At 39.2% G+C, this 25,078-nt stretch overlaps 1 protein-coding gene across 2 annotated transcripts; it reads right to left on the minus strand.

Moving 5' to 3' along the window:
• Positions 1–997: 997 nt before the first annotated feature.
• On the minus strand, positions 998–24,264 carry ssh2b (slingshot protein phosphatase 2b). Of its 2 annotated transcripts, XM_044140704.1 has the most exons (16): positions 24,194–24,264; positions 21,900–22,193; positions 17,534–17,577; positions 9,244–9,356; positions 9,061–9,125; positions 8,865–8,986; positions 8,712–8,777; positions 8,554–8,619; positions 8,230–8,424; positions 7,776–7,869; positions 7,519–7,647; positions 7,190–7,236; positions 6,872–7,018; positions 5,850–6,050; positions 4,383–5,352; positions 998–3,461 (listed from the first exon to the last, which is right to left on the minus strand). In XM_044140704.1, exons 2-16 carry the CDS (start codon positions 21,960–21,962, stop codon positions 2,247–2,249), a joined length of 3,537 nt encoding a protein of 1,178 aa, XP_043996639.1. In that variant the 5' UTR covers positions 21,963–22,193; positions 24,194–24,264; the 3' UTR covers positions 998–2,246. The 2 variants fall into 2 exon arrangements, with proteins under 2 accessions (XP_043996639.1, XP_043996638.1); XM_044140703.1 differs by lacking the exons at positions 17,534–17,577; positions 21,900–22,193; positions 24,194–24,264 and adding an exon at positions 11,741–12,823.
• Between the last annotated feature and the right edge of the window lie 814 nt (positions 24,265–25,078).

A 25,078-nucleotide genomic window follows, 5' to 3' on the forward strand; every position in this document is an offset into this window, starting at 1 on the left:
GCTCCGTCAGTACGGGGAAACGCGAACTTAGGGGCGGGGGGGATATGCGTTCACGGCGGACACTGCCGACCAGAGGTCAATCACTGATGCCCCCTGGCTATTAGGGGCTAAATAAGTGATACACTGTTAAAACCAACTGTTAGAATTACACGAATAAAACCGATGCGACAACTTTTGATGCATTGATTGTGTGTGGAAAAATTAAAGTATGACAAAAAAGAAAATCCATTTTATATCGTCTGAATGATGTAGACTGTGTGCAAATTTGGGTATTTTTAAATAAAATGAGTAAAAATAAATAGGATCTTCACAAAATTAATATATGAACTAGTTTATCTGTTGAACACTTTTGAAACAGATATACCATTAGAAAAAATGGTGTTTACAAGCAATACGATTCTTTGAACATCTCTTACTTCAACAATAGGACTCTATTGTGAAAGCTGTTTGTTGCAACTTGGCTTTCTTACAATGCTCTGCTATCATTTATATTTAATTTATAATTATTTAATTGGCAAATCATTTGAACAGAGAAGGATTTTTGTCTCTCCTGACCATTCACTTTCTTCCATTTGTTACATTTCCCATTTATGTTTCTATATTACCAATAGGCCTTTTTCAAAGAACATTAGTAAAGAACATTGGAATTTAAAAATTTTAAGGAATTATACACAATCAAAACAAATTATGGTTCTACTTAGAAACTTTTGAGTGATATTATGCTGGCTGGAAAGTTGAGGGGTGGCAGAGGATGTTTTCTGGAAATATTAAAGCAACATCTGAAGAAATCCATCAGGAATTGGACTGAAATCAGACTTCCAAATCAATAATCAGTGAAAGCTGGTGTAACTCCTGGCTGAGTTATACCAGTTCTACCCAGGAGGTAAAGGCCGAAATTACTTTGTAGTTATAGCTAAAATAATCAAAAGCAAACTTTTCTCTCGTCGTTTTACCAACAGACTTTAAGTCTCTTTAACAAACTCAGAAAACACATGACTTTTAATAATCTCCATTTTTATGGTCACAGTTGAAGCACAATATAAAATATTTACATCAACAAATTAAAATAAAATCCAAAATGGGGTTGACATTACATACACACACAGACACACACACATACCCGACACCTACTACCGCCTAAGCATGCTCCCCGAAAAGTAGCAAACCCACGTGAAAATAAAGTCACAATCAAAAGTAAAAAAAGGGAGTAAAGTGCATGTATGACAGACGTCCCTGTACAGATATTTCTGGTTGCAGAGAAGCTTCACTTGCCAGGCACAGGCACACTCCTAAAAGCTGTACTAAAGAGATCCATTCAAAATAAAACTAACTCAGTCACCGACACATTCCAGATGTTTATAAAAACATTTTTAAAAAACACACGTAGTTTCTAAACACTCAGAATTTAGACTTACATCCAAAAGAGATCACAGCAGGAAACTCATAAATATACACTCTGCCATTATGCTCCAAGCCCCTAAAACTATCCTTCCTCCCTCACAGCTAAACACACAAGGAATCGGTTCTGAGCGGCTTCAGAGCTGAGAGAACAACAAGACACCAGTTTTTTTTTTCCAGTTTATCAAGTGTAGTTCAAATTGTTTCAGACTGAGGAGGACATTCCAGAAAACCAGAGCCTGACGACTCCGCAGGTCAGATTTGGTTGAGGTATTGATATTGTGGTACGAAAAATAAAAAACACATTCTTCCACTCTTTCCATTTCAAAATCCAAAATTTGGGTTTCCACTTCCTGATGAAGAAGCGCTGGGAACAGATTTTTAATCTGCATTCAAGCGACGGTTGGCGGTTATGATTTCTGCCTGATTATGGCAGTTACGCAACAATATTGGCGCAAAATGAATGAAACTCTCCAGAAAATATGTTTTGAGAAACATTAGCAAGAGGCAGAAACAACAGAGGCAACATTCCACCTTCCTGTGATATACGAGAACGATCAAGAAAACCAGCAATGATGGGCACAGGGAGTATGTACAGGCTCAGGACCAAGTTTGGGTTTTGATTATGCTTCGGATCAGACGACGGTTCTTATTGTTTAATTGATGGCGTCGCTGATTTCACAGAGGCTCTTGGTGGATCTGTAGGGAAAAAATGTTACAAAAACGACAACTAAAAACTATCCTTTAAGGCAAGAGGCTTCGGTTTGCTGAATAAATCCAACATGTGCACTTGATTTCCACTAAAGAGGTGCACGCACACAAACACACGCATACACACACAGTGAGGGTCACATGGTGTTGTACAGGGTGCCAACAGTTCTTTTCTGAAGCTGCCTCAGCGGATGAGTCTTCCCATACTGCTGTCTGTTGGTCAGAAGAGTCAGCCCAGGAGAATGTAGAGAGTCTTGGTCAGCGTTTGGAAGTCTTTTTGATGATGGAAAACCTTCTCCAGCAGTGGAAACATTCTTAGCTTCTGGATGTTTGCTGCTTGATAGAGGAGAACTGTGCACTCGCTGCTTTTTGGATTCCTCACCAGCGGCGTGGAGAGGAGCTTGAGAAGAGGGCGGAGCTGCAGCGGAGCAGCTGCGCTCCAGCTCATTCAGATCGTTGGCTAGGAGCTCCAGGCAGCCCAGTTTGGCCAGCGACGCCGAGCGCTTCATCAGAGATGGCGGAGTCAGGCCCGCCTGCCGGATTCTGGCTTCCACCTCTCTGACCCTTTTCTGCAGGCTGCTGCCTTGCTTCAGAGAGCTTCCCGAGCCCTGGCCAAAGCAGGCTCCCGCTGAGCCGACCTGTTGAAGGAAGACACCCAGCTCGCACAGGGTCTCCCACGTCTCCCTCAAGGTGGCGTCAGCGTGGAGTCCCTCAGCGAAACAGTCCCAGTCCACGCACGACTCGAGCTCCGTCACACCTTCCAAACACAAGAAGTTTACCGACGCAAAGGGAGATGTTGCAGAGTGTTGGAAAGGAGAAGAGGTAGACAGGAATCTGGTATCAGCAGGCTGGAGTTTGAGTCCCTTTGTGCTTTTCTCAACATTTCCCAGAACCCTCCATGTGTTCCCCCTTCCAACCGGTCTAAACATGCCATCCTCTCCCTCCTGTGCTCCCTCCGCAGACACCTGCAGGGAAACCGATGCGTCCTGTGGCACTGACGTCATCATGGAGTGGATGCTGTTTGGACGCCGCTGGGAGCTGCAGGTGCTGACAGAGGAGGAGGATAACGGCGTCTCGTGTTCCTGTTTCATCCGCTGCTCTAGCTGTAGCGTAGCTCGCCGCACAGAGCCCCTGGTCCAGTTGCTGTAGAGGTGAGGGGGGGCAACCTCCTCGTCTTCTTTCTGTTTGGATTCCTCTCTTACACTCTTGGCCTCCTTCTGAGGGACAGCGTCTAGATTCTCCATTTCCTGCTTCGACCTCGTCTCGTCTTGGTCGTGGGAGCTCTGTGGTTCTGGTGGGGTGAGGGTCTCTGTGGGGTTCACTCCTGCGACCTGCACAGGAACTGGCATTTCCTACAGAGCAGAGATCATTCAGAAGCAAAAATATTAATAAAGCGAAACCAATTAAAACATGCTTGAACATTTCTACATAAAACCACTAGAGGGCACACTTGAATCATGAGAATTTAAATGCTTTTTTGGAATAATTTAAATTATACATTGGTACGTAAATACAAAACTCAAATATACTTGAACACACAAAACAATCATTGAGATGTTAATTTCAAAAATCCAATTCAAAGAGTCAAACTTATACTATTCATTATACAAAAAACCATGCATCAGGGAGTGTTTAAGTACCTAAGGTAAGGTTAGGTGGAAGAAAAAAAAGGTATATTAGGTAAAATGAATTCATGCTACAAGGATAACTGAAGCCTTGGGAAGCCTATTCAAGAGCAGGGAGAGATTCACAGCTGTTGCATTCTTCATCTTAACCTGAACCAGAGACAATCAAAGAACTTGGCTGCCTATTGGTCCAAAGGCATCTTGAGTCTAAATATTTTCTATATTTTCTTAGAAATTACAGGTCTCTGCGTCTGGCTGTGGAGCAGAAATGTTTCTTCTGTGGATAAGCTTTAGGAAGATGCTGATTTCACACTGCCAACTGTACCAATGCCAGGACTAATGATCATGGTGTCGCTATTATATCAGTGCCAGAAAACTGATTTGACTTTAAATGCAGAGGAACTATGGCCGACTGTCAAGAAATTAAGAAATGTATCACTTTGTGCTTAATTACTCAGTTCATCTGAACTAGATTTTTTGAATCAAATTACTGAAAAATAACTTGTTTTCAATGATATTTAAGGTTAAAGATATGTAAATACTGTAGGATTTCTAAGATAGTTATAGCTTAACTCACTCACTCACTCACTCACACTAAGGACAAAGACTGAAAGAAGGTATAGAGGAAAACTTACAAGCAATGGTTACCTTTCTGTTCTCCTCCTCCTGCCCCCCACTGTTTACGTCCTCCTGTGGTAAATGGTCTTTGCCACAGCTCTTCAGCTGCACAGCAGCACTCTGAGTTTTGCCATCGTGACTCATTCCCTTGAATTTTTCCCTGGCACTAAAAAAGTTTATGTGATCTGCACTATGGCCGAACAGCAGAACATTGTCCTGCAGAACTGCGGTGGGAGAGCTGCTGATGTCATTGGAGGAGGGCAAATCTGAGCCACATGTCTGATGATCGCCCATTTCTTTAATAGGCACTGGTGCAGATAAACAGTGGGGTTCAGGCTGGAGTGTGTTTGGTGCTTCAGGTTCCGACACCAGGAGGGCAGAGGAGGAAACCTGCGGTTTGGCGGCTTCATTCGTGGATGATTGAGCTGGAGAGGGGAGGAGGTGGTGCTCAGAGGGAGGTGGGTGAGGCTGGCCCACCAAAACGCTTTGTGCAACAGTCACCACGTCTGTCTGCTCCGGTTTAGGGACCACTGCAGCAGCCCTTGGCTGGGAGGGGGGAGGCGACGATGGCTGCTCCTCTGAGTCACACAGACCATTGGAGAGGGTCGCAGGTAACACAGAACCAGCTGTGGAGTCGGGATGGAAGTGGGTGAGCTGCCTGCTGGCGGCTGTATCAGCCTGAAGGGATTCCTCCAGGCTTTTAGCTTTAGCATCACCTGATAATGACGGCGCATCATCAAACACAGAGGAGCCGAGCCGACTGGACTGGGAGCCGGTGTCAGGCTGGCTCGTGGAGTATGTTGTTTTTCCAGCGCTCTGCGACGTTACCAGTGAGTCCAGCAGATCTCTCACAGAGGGGCCCGGCATGCTGCTGGCCTGGTTATGGGGGTCCGCGCGACCCAGACTGTTGAGTTGGGCGAGGGACTTGGACAGGGGCTCATGGTGTTCAGAAAGGTCGCTATCAGAGTGAGAACGCCATAACTTGTTGTGCCTTTGCTTGCTACAAAATAAATGACAGATGTAAAGACAAAATGAACAAAATTTAGCAGAATTAGTTGATTTACATAATTTATGTCAAAGTTATGTCCTATTGTCCAAGCTTATCATCTCAATGATGATTAAATTATGAAAATGATTTTTATTATTTGAATTTTCTGTTATCAATATTTTTCCTTTAAAAGGCCACGATTGGTGAATGGCAAATCAAATTAAGGGGGGGAAAAAAAAGGCATTCATCTAAAAAAAAATGTCTGATTTAGTGAAGCTCTATTGTATGTTGGACAAGCAGAAACACATCTTCCATAAAAACCTTAAGATATTATTATGTTTAGGTGTACATTTAAATTCAAAACTGACAAAGTTACTAAAGCAGTAAAAATCACAGATATTAATACATCAAATAAGATGATAGGTTTGATCACATATTCCACTAAATTGCTAAAGTAATGACTTTTTGTATTTTTTGTTCCAGATTTCCAGTGGTTAAAATGTGTGTACCTGGCTAGCAGTATGCCCTGGTACTCCTCCAGCTGCCTCATAAAGGACGGGTTTGGTTTGGTCACAGTCCGACGCTCCTTTACGTAATCGAAGGCGTTTTTTAAATCCCAGCCGTACTCCTTCATGGCGTACGCGATCACCGTGGCTGCAGAGCGGCTTATTCCCATTTTACAGTGGACCAGGCACTTTGAGCCAGATTTCCTGGTTCATACAAGAACAATTCAGTTATTCATTGTCATTTTGTGTTTAAAACTGGCATGCAGAACAAATGATTCAGAAGCAAAATCTCAAGGAAAAGAAAAGAAAATTAGCTGATGGTTTATGTTTAAGTAAAAAAATCTTTCTCTTGTAAACATTTTTTGCCAAAGGTTTTAGTTTAAAGTGAAACTATAGTTGTGTTGATTAATTTGGGTTGGAGATTTTCTGCAGGCTCAAATCTTTGTAAATTGGTAACATTACCCGGTGTAGATTATGTAAACAACATTTGGAAGTAATTGTGAGCAATACTAACAACTATACAAAATAATCACAGTTACCTGATTGAATGTAATAAAATCACTAAATCATAAATTATCACTAACCCTGACAAAACATTTGTCTGTTGGGATTTATTCACTGCAAGTTCCAAAAATCATTGAACGTGACAAAAAACGTTTTTTTTTGTTTCCCCTTTATCCTATTTTGTTGCTTATAAACTGACTCAGATCAGCTGAAGTTTTAAATCTATACCAGTCACATGTGTTAAACCTGTACTGGATTAACCTCCATCTTAAATATATTTGCTGAACCACAGCTGATCTTTGACATATTTGTTTGTAAAAAGTCCAAGTTGTGATGTTGTAAATCAGAGATAAAAATAATACAATTTAAAATAACTTTTGTTCTTTATTTCTCTTTCAGAAATTTAGAATTTTATCTTAAAACAGGGAAAATGAATTAAGATTGGAAACACTGTTCTTTACATATTTTAAAAAGCAGTCTTCACACTTCTCCAGATTGCACAGGAATCCAATAAAACTCACTTTGCTCTAGATATGAACTTATAGGTGTCGTTCCAGTAAGCAAGCAGGTCGGTGTCTTCCTCGTCGTAGACGCGGATGTTGTGGTACTCAAACACACCGGGAAAGAAATTATCGATCTCCCTCGTTACATTCAGGATGTACTGAACCCTGGAGAGGAAAAACAGAGAAATAAGAGACTGCTTGTCTGCTGCAGTTTAACTCAAAACACACCAACCTACAATGTTCTCATTTTAAGCATATTTATTCTTTACTGTTTCCATTACTGTCCCTGCTATTGATGTTTCATTGAATGTTTCTTTGCATTTTGCTTTTCCTTACCCACTCTTCTGCAGCTCTTCCAAATTAGATGCATTCCACTCAGATCCCTGTAGGAAACAAAAGCAATCCTCAGTATTGTTCTAGGCTTTACTCTGAGCTTTTCATCAGTCCTAAATCCCATGGCAAGTTATGCCTCATGTACAGTATGTCTTTACAAACCAAACAAGCCCCAAGTACCTTAAAATTGCAAGCATTTTACTACACAAGACTGAATCAGATTGCTGTGGTTTAATACAGAAAGTGAAGCTAAACAGTTCAAGTGTAGCTAAAGCATTTTCTGTTTAGAGTAGCATCCAAAGGAAGTGTTTAAATGTTTGCTGCCAAAATACCAAGAAGACGTGGTCAAAGATCTCCGTAGGACTGTCCATCTGGCCCAGGATAACAATCATCTCTTTGTCGATGAACTCCTTGAACTCTCGCAGGTTGCATGTCATGTGCATTTCCAGCTCTGTCCGGATCTGTGGGACACAATCAGTCAGAGAACAGGCTGTTCAGTTTGACCTGAACAGCCTGTTTGGAGCAACATCTAAATAAATGACTGCTTCTGCCTGACAGATCTTTACACCAAGCCTCTGAAGCAACTCACTTCTTTACAGGTGACATTCTCGAGATCTTTCTGCATCATGATCTCCCTCAAGCTGGTTTTTATTTGTCGCTCTGTGAGCTCTCTCTCTGTGGGGCTGGAGAAACACGACATGAGTGTTTTACAAAAGTATTCATAACAAATGTCTTTAAAGACACAAACTTCAATGTATTTTATTAGGATTTTATATAATATTCCAACATAAATTAGACTGCATTTGTGATTGGAACATGGAGTCTGTGGCAAGACTTAAAATAATTTTCTCCAGGTGCTTTTAATGCTCAGCTATTTTACAAAAAACTTATAGTTCTACAAATTACTAAGTGATGTGGGTACAGCACAAACACCTTCAGAACTTTGTAAGGTAGAGAAAGGTTGAAACTAATTAAAAATTAATACTTTTGCATGGTAGTGTAAATTAGGAGTATGCCAAATAATATAGGATTTGAATATTTACACATCAGAGAAAAGGACGGGTGAGTCGGCGCGGTGTGACTGCACATCCTGCATGGCGTTCCACTCATTAATGCGGGCCTGGTCGGAACACACCCTGCTCTGATAATAGCTGACCCAGGTGAGGAACAAGCTGCCTGGGAAGTAATTGTGGCAACGAGCCACTTCACAGGCCTTGTGAAGCGACTGCAAAGACGACCTGTCAATACGAGTTGGAAAGCGTCACAATTCTGACACTAAAAAGGTTTTTGAGAATGGAATAAAGACGATGGCAGGATAAAAGCTTTTAAAACAATAAAAAGATCCATTTGTTTTTCTTTAGACTCACCACATGGCTTGCACAGAAACAGGCTTGAATACATGAACTCTGTTGCCTGTTGATACACTGAATCCCCTGAGAGCAAACAAAGAACAGAAAACTTTCACTCATTTTGCCATCTTTTGCTTGGACTGTGCTCAGTTTCATCATGTTTAGAAATGTCTCACCCATCTCCATCCAGGTGTATTAAGGTGTCACTCCATAAAGGCAAAACCATACCAACTGAACATGAGCTGTAAGGAGAAGAAAAATACACCATTTTACAACTTTATGACATCATCAAAGCTGCAAACATGAACTTGAGTGTTTCATTTTCTCACCTATCTATGGGACTAAAATCCATGCCTAAAACCACGCTCTCCTCCGTGTCCTGGCGCCCGATGGTTGAGACCACCACCATGTAGCGCGTGGCCTGAGTGTTGGCGCTCTCCAAGCGAACCGCCTGGAGGAAGAATGATTAAAGTCAGAAGCAATTTAAACAGGTAGACTGTGCTTTGAGCAGCACTGTGCACCCACCAGCTTGATGTTGTCCTCTGGTCTGAGGAGAGTGAACATGGTCTGTAGATGCTGCTGGATGTCTCCTGTTAGGATTCAAGAAATAAGTCTGATCAGACTGAATTAACGCTACAACGTTGAGCTAAAAAAAGAAACAACTACAATTTAAACAGTCTGTTAATTTAAACAGAACCTTTGCCTCACCTGCATGTTTACTCCGCAGCTGTGTGAAGCGAGAGGCTGAAGATGGAGAAGAGCCATTTCCTCGGGGCAGGAAGAGAGCAGCTCCTTTGACTGTCAGGAAACTTTCACTGATACTGCACAGACACAAAAAAGAAATTGGTTGAAAAAAAACAAAACACATTAATGAAATTTTTGGGACTTTAGATTTCAAGGACTTTACACAACAAACATTCAGATGAAGAAAAATCTTACACTGGAGGGCATGTTCATTAGCATCCCTGGTGTAGATTGCTAAAAAGCCTAAGAAATGAAATCATTGTTGCAGAATAGTCAAGCTAAAAATGATGAAAAATCCACGATTTGTTTTTTTTTTGGTTTATGCTAAGGTTTACTGGGATGTTAGATGAAACTTTATACTTTGGTCAAATGAGAGACCAAGAATTCAGCTTTTTGGCAATAAAACACTGCAGGCGAGCAGAGCATGAAAATGTAGAAAAGCAACTCATCCCCCACTGTTGCGTATAGGTGGAGGATCTTTGATATCGGCTTGTGTTTTTTTCAAAAGGTCCTGGGAACCTTGGAGTGTGTGGCATCATTAGCCCTTTGAAATGTGGAAAGATTTTTATTAAAAATTAGGTCGCTTTTGCTCAGCCCAGGATGTAGGATAGGAATAATGGCACTATTAGTGATTTTCTTTACATGTGAATAAATGCACCAGAACTAAAAGGTTATTGTTTTAATTATTGGCAGTGAGGTAAATCTATAGTAATAAAATGTTTTATTATATACACATCTTTAAATGTTTCCAGCACTGGAGCTGTTTGTTGCAACTTGCCACCTTAATTTTCACTGAAAGTTCAGATACTTTTGTGGCATTTCATTCCCCAGCCATATCAAGCAACCATAAAAATGTTTGTTCAACAGTATGTGGTAAATGCCTGCAATCAAAGCTTGCCTGAAAGGGGGATTGCATTTCAAAAGTTCTGATTTGATTTCAAGTCTCTTCTGTGCTCTACTAAAACAAACAATCTTGTGCACAACCATTACAGGCAAGATTTATGAGCTTAAGACAGCTGAGATTGCTATGTGAAACAAAATCCAGATACATACAGCTATGCTTGCTGCGTTGGTTTTTATGTATTCCTAAAATGACAGAGGCACGACAAAAATTAACTGGTTTACAAATAAATAAAAACAAATTGGACTTTGACATAAACAATTTCTTCTTTCTTTTGAATTTTCTAAATTTTTCTGGGATATCACTACTTGCTCACACAAACTTGAACAACTATCTGCCACAAACTTGGCACCACTCACTAAGCCACTTAAGCCGAGAACTCTTTGGATAATTGACTTATGTAATGGACTTAAGGTACCCAACTCAATAATCTGATTGCAAAGCTCTCAGGTGTTTTTATTGCCAATTGTTACCAAAATTTAGTGTAGTGGTGATTATAAGTTTTGCTTAGCAAATTGTTGGCATTCTCAGGATTAATCCAACGCTGAAACTCATGTCTGTTTGTATTTTATGACGACAGTGAAGGCAGATCCTGTCAGCACTGATGACTGAATATCCATATCCGTCACTCATTTCAAAGCCAGAACATAAACATAGGGCAAGGATGAGGTGGGGAGACAGAAAGTCTGGAAATATAACCACCTGTCATCAAGACAAAGGAGTCATTCCAAAACAAAAGTGACAAAAAAGACAAATGTTGGCTTTAGTCAAGCACTTTTGTGCTACAAAATTCCACTGTAAAAAATGTTGTATATTCTAATGAAACAAAGAACTAAATTTTTTAAGAGAAACTTTGGTTTTTCTGTGAAGGATTTAGAGGATCAACAAGGATTAGACATCCTAAAAACACAGTCAACACTCACAAATGACAGCAGTGACAGTGTGATGACAATACCCACATGCCACTCTTCAAAACAAAAAAATAAATCTGCATGTTTGCACCATGCCGTTAGCATGCCTACAGGATCTTCATACCAAGATCTTGTGAAAGAGCTGAGTTTGCACACAGACCCACACAGCATGTCTTATGGAAGTGTTAATAATGAATAGGTGCAGGAAATATTTCTTGCTTCGTTGATCAAACACATAAATCCCCAATAAATGCCAGCATGATCCAGAGTGTTCACCTCCAGAGCTGACAGATTAATTATAAGCTATGAAAGTGTCTGGGGTACACAGTGTGCTTGCTGCCCTGTGCTCCCTTCAGATGCATGGAAACGGAGGTGGGTGGAGGGGAAGAGCATGAGCATTTGAAGCATCTGCATGGAAGTTTGTAAGGAGGCAAATGCAAGGTAAACAGTTTCAGCCAGGCTGAAACTGGCATACTTTCTATAAACTATAGAAAGTATACTTCATGGCTTTAATGACTGCAAGACATTTTAATCCAAGCCTACTTAGAGCATGACAAAGACTTAAGAAAGTGGGCTAAATAAAACAACTTAAGAGGAGTGCAAAATGTTACAGCAGCTCACAATGTGATGATTTCCAATCAGAACTTACATCTGATAGATTTCTCCCTGGGAAATCACGGAGTTCTCGGTGAAATAGGGTCTGATCCTGACCCCACAGCAGGCGCAGAAGCAGCCGGCAGACGAGCTGCGAGGGGCGGTCACCACTCCGGGAGGCATCGCTGCTCCGGCGGCGGGGACGGGACGCGCTAAATCGGGGTTAGCTATCGATAACCGCCAACTAGAATGCGTGAATCCCTCAAGGATTAGCTCGAACGTAAAAACTACGCTAATTCACACTTTGTCGTTGTTTTATTATTGCTCATGGCATCGCAACAAACGAGTCTCCGGTTGCTGCTCACACCTGCGCGGTATTACGATGAGCACAGGCAAAAGAAATAAAAATCCCGCAAAACCGCTGACACGTTTATTAACAGAACTGTGACGAAGCAGGTGCATCACCATCTGCTCAGCGGATACTTTCTCATGTGTCTGCGGCAAGCTGCGGTAAATCCTCCCGCTGAAGGGGAGGAGACACTCGCATGGTCCAATCGGAGGAAACAGCAGGATGTGAAGGTCTGGATGACGGATTATCAGGGGGGAGAAATTTTAGAGAGGGGCTCTTGAGTAAGAGACCTAGATTAAGAAATATTTTTATCAAACGTATATTACAACATACTGAAAAAGGTTGCATCGCCATTGGTAATTTTTCTTCTGTGAAGGATATCTGGCAAAACATTGCAACCTCCGACAGGTTATGTAAATATGACTATTGTCATCATGGCTCCTGAAGGTGGTCGGACATATTAGGCAGGGAGAGAACATTTTGCCCTCGAAGTTGGTATTTTAAGTAGGAAAATGGACAAGAGTAAGTATTTGAGTGAAGGGCCAAATTTTGAAGGACAAAACTGCTGTTTTTGTGGGATGCCCTGTTCTCCTTAAAACAGTTTCTGTTCATGACAGAAACGGTGGTAAACATGTGATAGGGTCACATGCAGAGTGAAGGTTTGTGATTAGACCCAAAAAACAAGCCACTATGGCTCAAATCATAAAATCTCAGAATATAGAGAATCACAGATTTTGTGAATGGGGTTGAATAGTCAGAGATTTTTCCTGTCACCAAAGAATGCCAAACATTGGGAATATAAGCATTACATTTGGACCAAAGAGCAATAAAAAGCCATGTAGAAACCCGCTTTTCTAAGGCATACTATGGAATCAAAAAGCTCTGCAAATCTAAAAGGTATTGTCAGATTGTAGTTTGTCAGACACCACAGCACACCCTCAGAGGTCTAGTGGAGTCCAGGTCTCGAAAGGTCATGGATGGTGTAGAGAAAATGTTTTAGAATATTATGCCTTTTGGTGTCACATGATGCAGTAAAAGCCAGCTGACATAATCAGGAAGTAGGAAGTCTGACAGGGACAATTATGATAAAGCCCCTCAACATAAAACATAAGCCGGTTTAAATAATTGGATGGATGAATATTCAGATTTACCTTCTTTAACCAGCTTGTTGCAACTTTTCAGTTTCTTCTGACTATCTTTCTAAAATTTGCCTAAGATGTTTCTCATGTTTTCAATCCTGGTAAGACAAAATCCCATTCTTGTGACTCTTGTTTAAGGAGTAATAATCTTCCCTCAGCATGAAGCATCTTGTGAATAGAGTGAGCTACATATTGACCATGTTTGTGTTTTCTGATCACTTCTGCTGGGAGAATAGCATAACATATAGCAGGCCTGCGTTTGAGCCAGCTACACCTGATAACGTGGGCGTTTCCACAACAACAAACAACAAAAACAACAACGGAAAAAGACGATTGAGAAATCAAAACTGACGGTCCAGCCTTCCCATGTGTGTAGTAGAAACCTGACCATCGACTTGGGTCACGCTACCCGTTGATCACACATGGTTTCGGGTTTTAGGCTACGTTACATGCTGAGGGCAACTGCTTGGCCACCACCTGACAGCAAAACACTCCCCAGGATAAACAACAACTGCAGTGGTCTGCTATGTGCTGTGGCTCATGTTTTACTTATTGGGTTCGTCTGTGTAGACATTTACTTTTGGCCATTCAAAGGTCATCTCTGGTCTACTTTGATCAAGGAGGAGTTTGCTGAGACCAAAATACTTGCAGCAATCTTTAATAAGCTTCATAATCTGATAGTTACCAAAACAACATGTAAACACACTGTTTACCTGGCCAACAATACTTACTCTTTTTCCTAAACAAGAATCTTAACATAGTTCCCTGATTCTTTGTTACACACTTTTACAAGTGTTAATGCCATTATTCATATCATACATCACAGGTCGAGCTAGAAAAGGTCAGAGGCCACCAGCGGGGTTAAGTTTGTGTTTGGGTTGTTGAAGCCATTTCTCAAGTTCCACCTGACTGCTCTGTTTCTGTTTGTCTGCTGAAACTCACAGCATCCAATGACACGCGACAAAGGCAAGGATGTGGTTTTTGCAAGCAGACACCAGACACTCAACTGTTGCCACATTTATAAACACATACAGTGGCCTTACTGATCACAGAAGAGCCTTAAGTATTTAATTCAAGAGTAGACACACTCACTATTCAGCAGGAATATTACATTTTATTCCTTACAGACTTTCAACAGTCTCATCATTGATGTAAAATACTTTCTGTGCACCAAGTTATAACAAGGTTAAATTGAAATGCTAAATTAAACCCTCATTCTATTCTTTTCTCCATCTAGAGTGTGAGATTGTAAGAGATCAGGAATACTGATCAAAACTATGAGAGAATCATGTTTAAATCCTCAGTCTCTTTGTAATGTCCCCTCTGTGGGTCAGCCAGTGAATGCTGCTGCTTTAGCTACCGCCATAAAGTGCTGATGTCACAAGGTTTAATCAGCAGCGCTGCAGTGGGCCTCGCTTACGTAGGCACAACCGCTGCATCACCACATCAGAGTCTGAATGAACGTCTGCTGCAGAAAATACACACACATTTTAGCAACGTCAAGAGATATAAACTCACTCAGAACCCTGCATAGTGAAAAAATTTATTCAGAATGCCGACTGACTCAGGATCCATCTGAGAGCATCATGACGCAGATTTAAAAGACAAAGAGAATAAAAAAAAAAAACAGAATTAAAAGCTTCTATTAGTATTTAGGAAAACATATAGAACTAGAACCACACTCACCTCTGACAAGGGTTTTGTTTCTGCTCTGGTAATATTGGATTTATGTGTTACTTTCAACATCGCAGAATTATTGTACCAAGAGTTTAAGATATAGTTGGGATTAGATTTGATAGACTTACATTTGTGTATGAACACAATGAACCCATTGTTCATACCAAAATCATGACCGATGTTGCTCAACCTATTCTGATCATTTTTAAATATGCTTCCCCTGGGACATATTTTTTTAAAAACATGATATACAGTTGTACTCTAAAGATGATGATATCATGCTCTATTTATTAATAAAATTAATCCCTACTTAAATTAAAAGCCTTCTTAAAGAAATTAGCTCTTTGATACCCAGCAGCTTTTTTAAGATGGATGTTGGATGGATGTTTCGGATGTTACAAATTTCATCTTGTGGCATCCTAACAAATAAAAAAAAAAAGTAATGTTACTCTTTCAACAAGTCTATCCACCTCCTATGAATTATTGGGGAGAAACATTTAACACGTGTGTATAAGAAATCATGCTCATCTTTATCTCAATAAACAATGTTATACAAAACTACTCTCTTATACAGAAAAAAGAAATACTTCAGGTTAAACATCCTGCACTGCATGGGCATACATGTGGAAACTTTGACTTTTGTCCCACTAAATGACTATAATTACTATAATTCCAGTATTTTGGTAACAGCTGGAGAATTTATATTGACGTTGTTCAGCTTTGGGTAGAGGATAATACTCAGGTTCTCCACCAGCGGTAACCTCTGGTTACAGTGGCTCTCCAAATCAAAACAAAAGTCCCAGGGAGGAAACAAACGTTTCTATTGTGAGCTATAAATGAAGACTGTAGAAAAGTTGGGAAGGCACTTTAATTATAAAGTCAGCTGTCAGGGATCCTTGACCATCAAAACGGCAACCTGGCCAGTTTACAAAACCCGGGCAGGACAAGTTGGGCAAAGTTAGTTTAACAAGTTGCAAAGGCTGATTAAAATGGGTAAGTATACACTTGCATAAAGGCACTCAAAATACTCCATTAAATTCAAAGACTTTCATTCAACAAACAGCAGACAGAGAAAACCGTGTCAGATCACGAGTGGATGTGATCATCACAGCCCTTGAGAATTTGATTCTTTTTCCGCTTTGATCAATTTATACTTAATTTTTTTTTTTTTTCAAGTATGAAAAGGAGTCGTCTTCCAGGGGATGTTTTGGTTTAGCCATGATGTGCCACTTAATTTCCAAATTGAATTGCTGTGATTTACAACAATGGAGGTAGCTTAGCGTTACTTTGTTTAGATCTCAGGTCATATCTGATATGAGCCTTTTCACACAATCAGTGGAAACAGGGTATAATACAAATTCTTCATTAAGATTGTTCGTTTAATGAATAAAATTTATTTCCACAATGCTTACCAAAAGTTTAACTACCAAGAAAGATCAACTGATCTACAATGGTTTAGTAAATGAGTAGAAAATTTGGAGAAATTGAAACCTTTGGTTATAAAAATCCTAGTTTGACAGCAAATTAGTATGAAAGTATCGCATTTCTTATGCAGTACAGTTCTTTTTACAGAAATAAAATAGATAACCATCAGATTATTCAATAAACAAACTTCAGTTATTAGCTTCTGCAGCATCGCCCTTAAATAAGTACAAGAAATTTTATCTCCTACTTCTCTAAACTAAAAGCTTTTTTACTGAACGCATGTTGCTGTTCAGAAACAGGAGAAGTAAACATCACTGAAGGTCTGAGATAATTTTAAGTCAAGAAAAGTGCCAAGTCTTCAAACTGAACGTTGTGTAAATGAATGAAATTAAATTTTTTAAAAAGATGATAGATCTTCTATATAGAACTCGAATACCATGAGGCAAAAAAGAATCTGCCAGATGCTGCCTTATTTTACTACAAATCTTCACATTTTTAGAAACTGATTTGCTTTCAGAACAGATTATATAAATGTCCCATCAGTCTTTATTAGGATTTGAAAGTAAAATTTATTAAACTATTCAAAGTTAATATGACATCTGATTGTGTACCTTTAACTATGTAAACACATACATAATCAACCCCTTTATGCAAGCAAAGATTTCCATGCCAGCTGCACAAATACAGTCATTTCTCTCAGAGGGATGGCGCAGAGTTCTGATGACCAGACAGACACACAAACGCTCTGAATTTGGGAGTGGTTACCAATCTGTCCCTGGATCAGCAGGGCAGCTTCCCTGACCCACATACTGACATCAGCCCAACACAGGCGCTGCTGCCCTCTAAAGGACAGACAGAAAATAACCATTAATTATCACCAAAGGATTTCAGGCTTTCACTTGTGATTAAAGTGCTGAATCTAACAAAGAAGTAAGAGTGCTCAACATTTAAACACATTTGGGAAAGGCTGTGATTAGTGATCACTGTTGGGTCAAAAGCAGTTACAGCTGTGTTTGCGTGAAAGCGGGTAAACCAACTCTCCAGCTCCGCAGCAGCAAGGGGCGTGACAACAGCAGCAACAGCTCTCAATCACATCAGATTTACAGAGAAAGACAGTCTGACGCAACATACGAGCACAAGTTTAACCTGGTAAAACAACATTGCATTTAAGACATAGTAATCATAGTTTACACACACGCATAAAAAATATTATGAGTTTCCTCTGAGACAAAAAACAACATGGGGCTAAAACTATTACCTCCTCGGCTGAGAGCGGCGATCATCCTCCCCACTACCGGACTCCTGAGAACAAATACATAATATATCAAATTAAAAAATATAATGTACACTCTTTATTAAACATGCTGACATCTAAGGTGAGCCATGGCATCATTGTGAAAATGGAAAAAGAGTGAGGTATGTTGGTTTAATCAGATTTTACATTTCTATTGCAAAATGCAACAAAGATATTGGAACTCCACATTTTTCTAACATTGCAAAGCCATATTTTAAGGTAAATATGGTTGCTATTGTCCTTTTTTAAAAACTGAATGTTTTTTTTTTTTTTCAAATTCAAACATCAGAGTTTTGGCCTTCAATTCAACAGTGAATAAAAGAAAAAAACTATTTTGCAGTTTTCTGGCATCTGTTCAATTTTAAAATCTGTAACCCTATTCTCAAATCTGGAGTGTATTATCCTAAACTAAAAACAGCCTTTGTAAGGCACAGTTTGTGATCTGTAATAAATTTGAGTTGTTTGGAAAACATCAAAAATAAAAAAAATAGTGTCAAAGTTGTCAATGGCATTCAAACCAGATCCAAATGAGGAACCACTGGTTCTGTTTTAAAGGTGGAAACAGAAAGACAATTACTATTGGAACTGCTGTCACAAAATTGCACTGTTGAGCTGATATTATAATGAATTAGAAAACAATTTAAACAAATAAAACCATACAAGATGTCATGAATCTAGTTAGTTTGAAAAGAGACAGAATCCCAAACAATTTATAGTCAAACAAAAAAATAACCTGTTAGGATGCGTGAAAGAACAGTAACTTTAACATTTACACACACAGGTGTCACACAAAGAGAATAAAAGTACAAGTGGCATCTGTAGAGTACTGCCCGGCAGAGCCATGCGACGGGGGCAGAGTTCAGCTCCAACTCAATTTACACACTGCAGGAAAATGATCTCATTCTGTTTTTAAGGTGTGGCTGGGAAGAATAACATTTTCACACACACAAACACCAACAAGCAGGGAGATGGGGAAAGCCAAAGTGTAAATAAACGTAATATGAAGCCTCGTTAAATAAAAAACCCGAGGCTTGGCAGCAGATGAACACTTGGTACTTATCTTGTAATGCCCGGTACTTATCTTGTTTATTCTAACGTGCCTTAACAACATTACTAAAACATCAGCAGCTTTACCAAAGGGAAGGGTGAATAGTAGGTTGATGGTGGGCAACAATGAGCACAGACAAAAGATGACTGAAGCAAGGAAGAAAGCTATAATGGAGTATTATTTGCTGATTCATTCATGCAAATTGCAAACATGGCTTTGGCATATTTTGTATGCAAGAGTAGAAAGAGTATAGGAAGATTTTGACCAAGCCATCTTTGGAAAAAAGGATGAAAATTGCATTAAACCATCATTGGCAGTTCTGACAACACTGCTGTGGCTGTAGCTTAATATAATAACCGCAACGGGTGGTGCTCATCCTCTTTCAGCCAACGTATCCGCAGGTTTCCATTGTCGGCTGCTAGACAGAACAGCCCAGGAGACAGTTCAAATAAATCCTAAGCACAGATGCATGTCTGAGGTAAACTATGAGCAGCTGGAAACATGAGTCCAATAACGTGATTGCTCTGTTCATGGCTTATTTGAACAGAAATAAATAAAGCATCAGTGAACAAACCTAAAAGGCTCTAATTCGTATATGGTAATATGTGTCCTTGTATCTTTGGTGGCCATAACATTTAAATATCGTAGAAGTCACAATTTTGGAAAAAATTTGTTATACCAGTGATCAGCAAAAAGTCAGCTCTCCGAATGACTGCACAAATGTAGAGTAAAGAACTTTATCGTATGGTAGGTTTTGATTTTGCGTCAGAAGATTGATATCTGCTTTTTTATGCAAGCGTGTCACATGCTGCTTCCACCTGAACCTTGTTTGGATAAGAAAACAAAGACTTTGCATACATGAAAATGTGAGAATTTTCCAAGGTGAATGGAAATGTGGGGCCTGAGCAAAAGGGACAACAGAAACTAGGCACAAGTTTCTGCTCATGTACAACATCCTGTATTATCTGCCTTCATTAGAAAAATACTAAAAAGGTTCTAATCTAGAGGCCAACGGATGGCTTCAGCATGTGTGCGGCACACAATGGATTTCCCCTAACTCAGGCATTGTACAAGGAAATGCTACAAAAAACATGTTGAGGGCAAACAACTAATTGGCGTTTCATTAAACGTCTTCGTACAACACATGCACACATCACATCTATTCAAAAACGGGAAGCTGTGCAACTTGTTATTGCAGTATTTGAGCACAGGTCACAAGGTAAAATTTCCACCTGAAAGCACTTCCCTACCATTTACTCCATTACTTCAGCAGCTTTTCCCTGGATCAAAAGTAAAACCTCTATAAAATGAGATTAAAACTCAGATTGGCTACTAATAATTGCAGCATTCTCTCCTCTATGCTGTTTGTTTTTATGCTTCATGAGGAAAACAAGACAAAACACATGTGTGTGCACAGCAAGGCAGTTATCACCATGCCTACTCACAGAACCTGTTTTCCTCTCGGAACACAAAAGGCACGGGGTCAATTTTCAAGGCCATTATACTAAGACTGAAATTCTTTCTGTTTAAAAAGTAACTTAACATCAGCGTCTTATTCAGGATCATAGCAAGGGAAAAGCAAATAGATTATTAATCTGATATACTAATGGATTACTTGTAGGGAAACTGTAATTCTGAAACATTTCCACGACTTTTTCAGCAGTTTCACAGTGTTGCCACAAATCGATTACAAAGGTATGATGTGACAGGAGGAAGCACAGTGAAGCAATGGTCAGCAATGCTGCCTTGCACCAAGAAAGTTCCGGGTTTGACTCCTTGCCTGGGCTCTTTCTGCATTGCGTTTGCATGTTCTCTCTTGCGGTTTTCTTCAAGGCTCCAGCTTCCACTCACAGTCCAAAAACTAACTGTTCTGTTTATTGATCTCTGTCTCTTGTGGTGGTTTTTCCTGTCTGTCAAGCCTCTTTGTTGCCCTGTGATGGACTAGTGACCTGTCCAAGGTGTGCCCTGCCTCTTGTCCAATGACTGCTGGAGATAGGGAACCAGATCACTGGATGGATGATATAATTGTTTTTATTTAAAGCAGAAAAGTTATAGTATTGTTATACAAACAAATTACCTATATAAACTTAAGAAAAAATGAAGAATAACCATTCACTAGACCTAGTAATATTTCTGTAAAGATGACCTAAAGAAATGGCCTGAGATTTAAATCGGACAAGTGAAAAGAACAACTTTTTTTTTGTCAATATATCCTTCAAAACTTACAACTTACACAAATTCAAGTATATAACTGCAATAATTAACACCATGTACATTAATGTACTTTTATTAAGTGGCAAAAATATATATGTCAACCTCTCCAGATTGCATGCGTCTTTCAAATTATACAATGAAACTCGCATTTCTAAGCAAGCATGTACAGGTAAAAAAAAAAAATCTGTAAACTCCACTGCCTAAGGCATCAGAAATAGTACACAAACAGCTGCACCTACACAGGAAGTGTGCACACAAGCCTGATTTTTTTTGTGTACAAGTTTGCTTGTAGATTACTTCCTCTCTCTATTTCAGGCTTTCTGGGGTGGTTCCTGTTTCTCTGGACCTTAGACCTCCAAAGGAAAGGACAACTCCAAAAACACCTGTGTTTCTCATTTGCATGGGGCTACCTTCACAACACACCATAACACAACAACACACACAGAAACAGAAAGAGAGGGGAAGTCTAGTAGAAACTATGCAGAGTGTGTCTGGGGAGGTGATAGACATGCAAAAACATAGACACACACGTCCATATTCGCCCATATACAAAGAAAGTTCCCAGAACTCCTTTAAGAGGAAGCACAAATCCCATGGTATTTTGTTTGTTCTCGTATAGCCGAAACAATACCTCACACATGTAGAGCAGATAATAAAAGAGAGGAACTTAGTTAAGTATCTGAGTAGAACATAAGCTTTTTTTTTTATCTGGGTGGAAATGTACATACAACCATTTTAAAGGAACATTATGTAAAGTCTAATTACTCTGGAAGGCAATGGTGTGATGGTTGGAAAACTAAATACGACCAACACAAGACCAGAACGCAATTTCTGAGCAGGTTTACTTTGCATTAAGTAACTAACTGAAAAATGATGTGCTATAATTCACGCATGCGCACGGGTACAAAGGCGAAGCACTTGGAGACAGTCAGCAGCCGTTAAAAAAGACAGCGGAAACGGAGTCCTGGGCCGCCTTCGACGACTAGAACATGTGGTTTAAGGTGACAGTGGAAGCTATAGTAGAGGAGGGTGAATTAAATTAAAAGCAAAAATGAAAGCGGCTCTCACCGAAACGCAGGGGCTGGAGCTGGTGCTGGGGGTCGGTGAACGCTGTACGGTAACCAGCGCCATTCAGCGACCGGGAAAGGGGCACCTGTGAGGAAGCGATGCCGTCGAGACGAGCATAGCTGTCCTGAGAGGGGGAAACCTCCGAAGAAGCCGAGATATTTGTTCCTCTGGCTGTTTTTCCTTTTCTTCTTTCTCTCTGGTCGTGGACAGTTTGACTACTCCCCGGCTGTTTCCTCTGTCAGTTTCAGATGCGCATGCGCAACTATCCCCAGCTTGTCAATCTCGATTAACCGTCTGAGTGCCGGGTGTAAACAAAGCAGCTGTGAGAAGTGTGCCTTAGGCTAGCCATAATTTAACTTCTAACAACACAGTTATGAATTTCAATGAAAAACTTGAATTTCTTTCTTGACAAATACGGTGCAATCATTAGATACACACAAACATGTCCATGAGAGACCTCCTCTGTTATAATTGAACAAAACTAGATAAAACTGAATAAATAAGTCTTTGTCTGGGATTTAACAGGCTACCTACAATCTAACCATGTCTTATGGTCATGAAAGTTTGTTGGTAACTGAAATAGCAGTTGACTGAAGAATGATAGTGATGCATATCTCCCTATTAGCAGAGAGCACAATGCGATTCTTTATAAAATGAAGTACAAATATGCTTATCTAACATTTCAGTCAAACAAAAAAGCAATTATACATTTTGTGAAGGTACACATTTAAATATATTATGCAAATTAATTTGTATCATCATCAGTTGTCAAAGCAAGTGACAATGTCTTAACTTATTTCTGTACCTGAAAAAAAAAATGTGTGAGAAATTATCAAAAACACAAATTTACCATGGGGTAAAATAACCAAGCAAGGCAAAATCTTATTACCTGCAGAAGTAGAAGAGTTGTGCATTCATGAAAAAAAAAACCCTCTACACACAAAAGTCAGTATTAAAACCCATCACTTTCTATCTGTGAGAACAATAAACTCAGCTTTATTCAAAACTATAACACATTTACTGAAAATGGCTCAGAAAAGCCACAAATAATAAAAATTACTGGGGAAATTATAGAGACTAAAGCACAAACGAAAGGAGAAATTGTTGTATAAGGAGAAATTGTTGTAGCTATTACTACGAGCTGTTTACAAACTGGTTTCATTTTGGTAATCAGACAGGAATGCCTAAATATTATAGATTAAAGCGATGAATCATAATGCTTGGAGCCAGTCTGAAACAAATATTCAAACCATTCATCTTGTTTCCTGATTGTTGTCAGTTCTCTTCTATTTATGTGTCATACAAAAGCATGAGGAGGAATTTTTATATCTCATTTTTGTCCCTTCTTTTAACATCCTTTGTCTTTATGACTGCCTGTGTGTCGTTTTAGTCATTCACGTCTGAGCTCTCTCTATCAGCACTCTTTTCATTCATGTGTCAGGCTGCTTTGGCTGTTCTATTTGTACCAGAGGGATTAGCAGTAACTGCAGAAAGGAGATGAGATGCAGATTACGACAGAGATAATAGTCTTTGGATTTAAACTCATTCAGAGGAAGCTGTGGGAATATGAAACCGCAGGTTTAATCACAGGTGAGCCATTAGCTCTGAGATCTGCCCCAACATAATGGCTTACCACTTACAGAAACAGAGGCGAGACAGCAATGAAATGGGCCTCCTATTTAATATTAATTATTGTATTTGAAACACCAAAAAATCATGGGCTCCATGCATATTCAGTAAGACCTGTGGTCATCTTAACTTGATAAACTTAACTGGGTTTAGCAGGATTGTTAGAATCAACATTTTAATTCGCTAGTGTTGAGGATTTTGACCTCTGTTGCTGTATTTTGTTAACTGACCACTACAAGGCTTCAGTCAGAAAGCCCAGTAAACGTGTTTAAATACGTTTACTGAAGAATTATGCCAATGGTGCAGATAAATTGAAGCAGTTTCTGAAAATACAGAAATAATAAATAAAGGTTCAAATTTACTATTGCAAAAAAATGCAAATATAACAACTCACAAGCAAGTAAAAAACATCAGCATTAATTCCCACTGAGATAAGGGCTGTTTAAATTTAAATGATGCAAAACTTGGAATCAATCTAGCTCTAACTGGTCAAAGCTCAAAAACTAACGGTTAAATGCTATATGGTTTTAATAAAAAAAACAACCACATTAAGAATAAAACAGACATTAACAAACTATAGAAATATACCAGCAGCTAAACAACTGTGTCAGTAGTGATAATTAGCATCCACCTATTCATGTCACGTGACTAATACCACTACTTACATCATCAGTGACTGCGGCACCGGTCTCAACAGTAAACAGAAAACAGATCAGCTGATGAACGACAAGAAGAAGAAAATAAACTGAACAAACCTCCTTCAAAATAAAAGCATGAATAGGAGACATTGAACGACTTGAAGAATTAATAACAGCTAGGTCATTTATTTCTGCTGAATACAGTTTGAATCTCCACTATGTCCAAACAAGCAATGGCAGCACCACACAACAAAAAAATAAAAACGGAATTTATAGTCAAAAGCACATAAATTATGCAGTACATTTATGTCCCAAAAAATATCAAGTAATAGTACTTTAAGCTAAATTTAATTAATTTAAAATTAATTAATTAAAACAGTCTCATATTTATAACATTTAATGTACACGCCATGCAAATTTGGACTTTGAGTGGGCCCCTCAACCACATGGACATACTGTGATCTAATCATTCTGGCTGTATATTTAGTTTTCTGCTGGAAGATGAACTTCTTCCAGTTGGTTGCTGTGTCCCTTATTTGGTCGTGGCAAACTACAAACAAGGCACCAATTAGCACTTTTTCAGCAGTTATTTTCTGCTTACCAATCATTATCGAGTCATGCATAATAAATTAGAATGTTATTGAAATATTTTCTATTTTGGTAACACTATTCAGCAAGTGAAACAGATTACTGAGATTAATTATGCACAAATTGATGTTTGCAAGCCTTAGTTTCTGTTAATTATTATTATTTTCCATTTACAACTATGAAAGCTTAGCATTTTGTTATTCTGTACGATATAAGAAGTACAGAAATGTGACCTTGTTGAAATATTTGCTAAATATCAACTCAAATGTTATTTTCAAAATGTTCTTTTAATCTGACAAACATGCATCATTTGAACACATTAGA

Source organism: Gambusia affinis, linkage group LG15, assembly GCF_019740435.1.
Source record: "Gambusia affinis linkage group LG15, SWU_Gaff_1.0, whole genome shotgun sequence".
NCBI classification, from domain to species: domain Eukaryota; kingdom Metazoa; phylum Chordata; class Actinopteri; order Cyprinodontiformes; family Poeciliidae; genus Gambusia; species Gambusia affinis.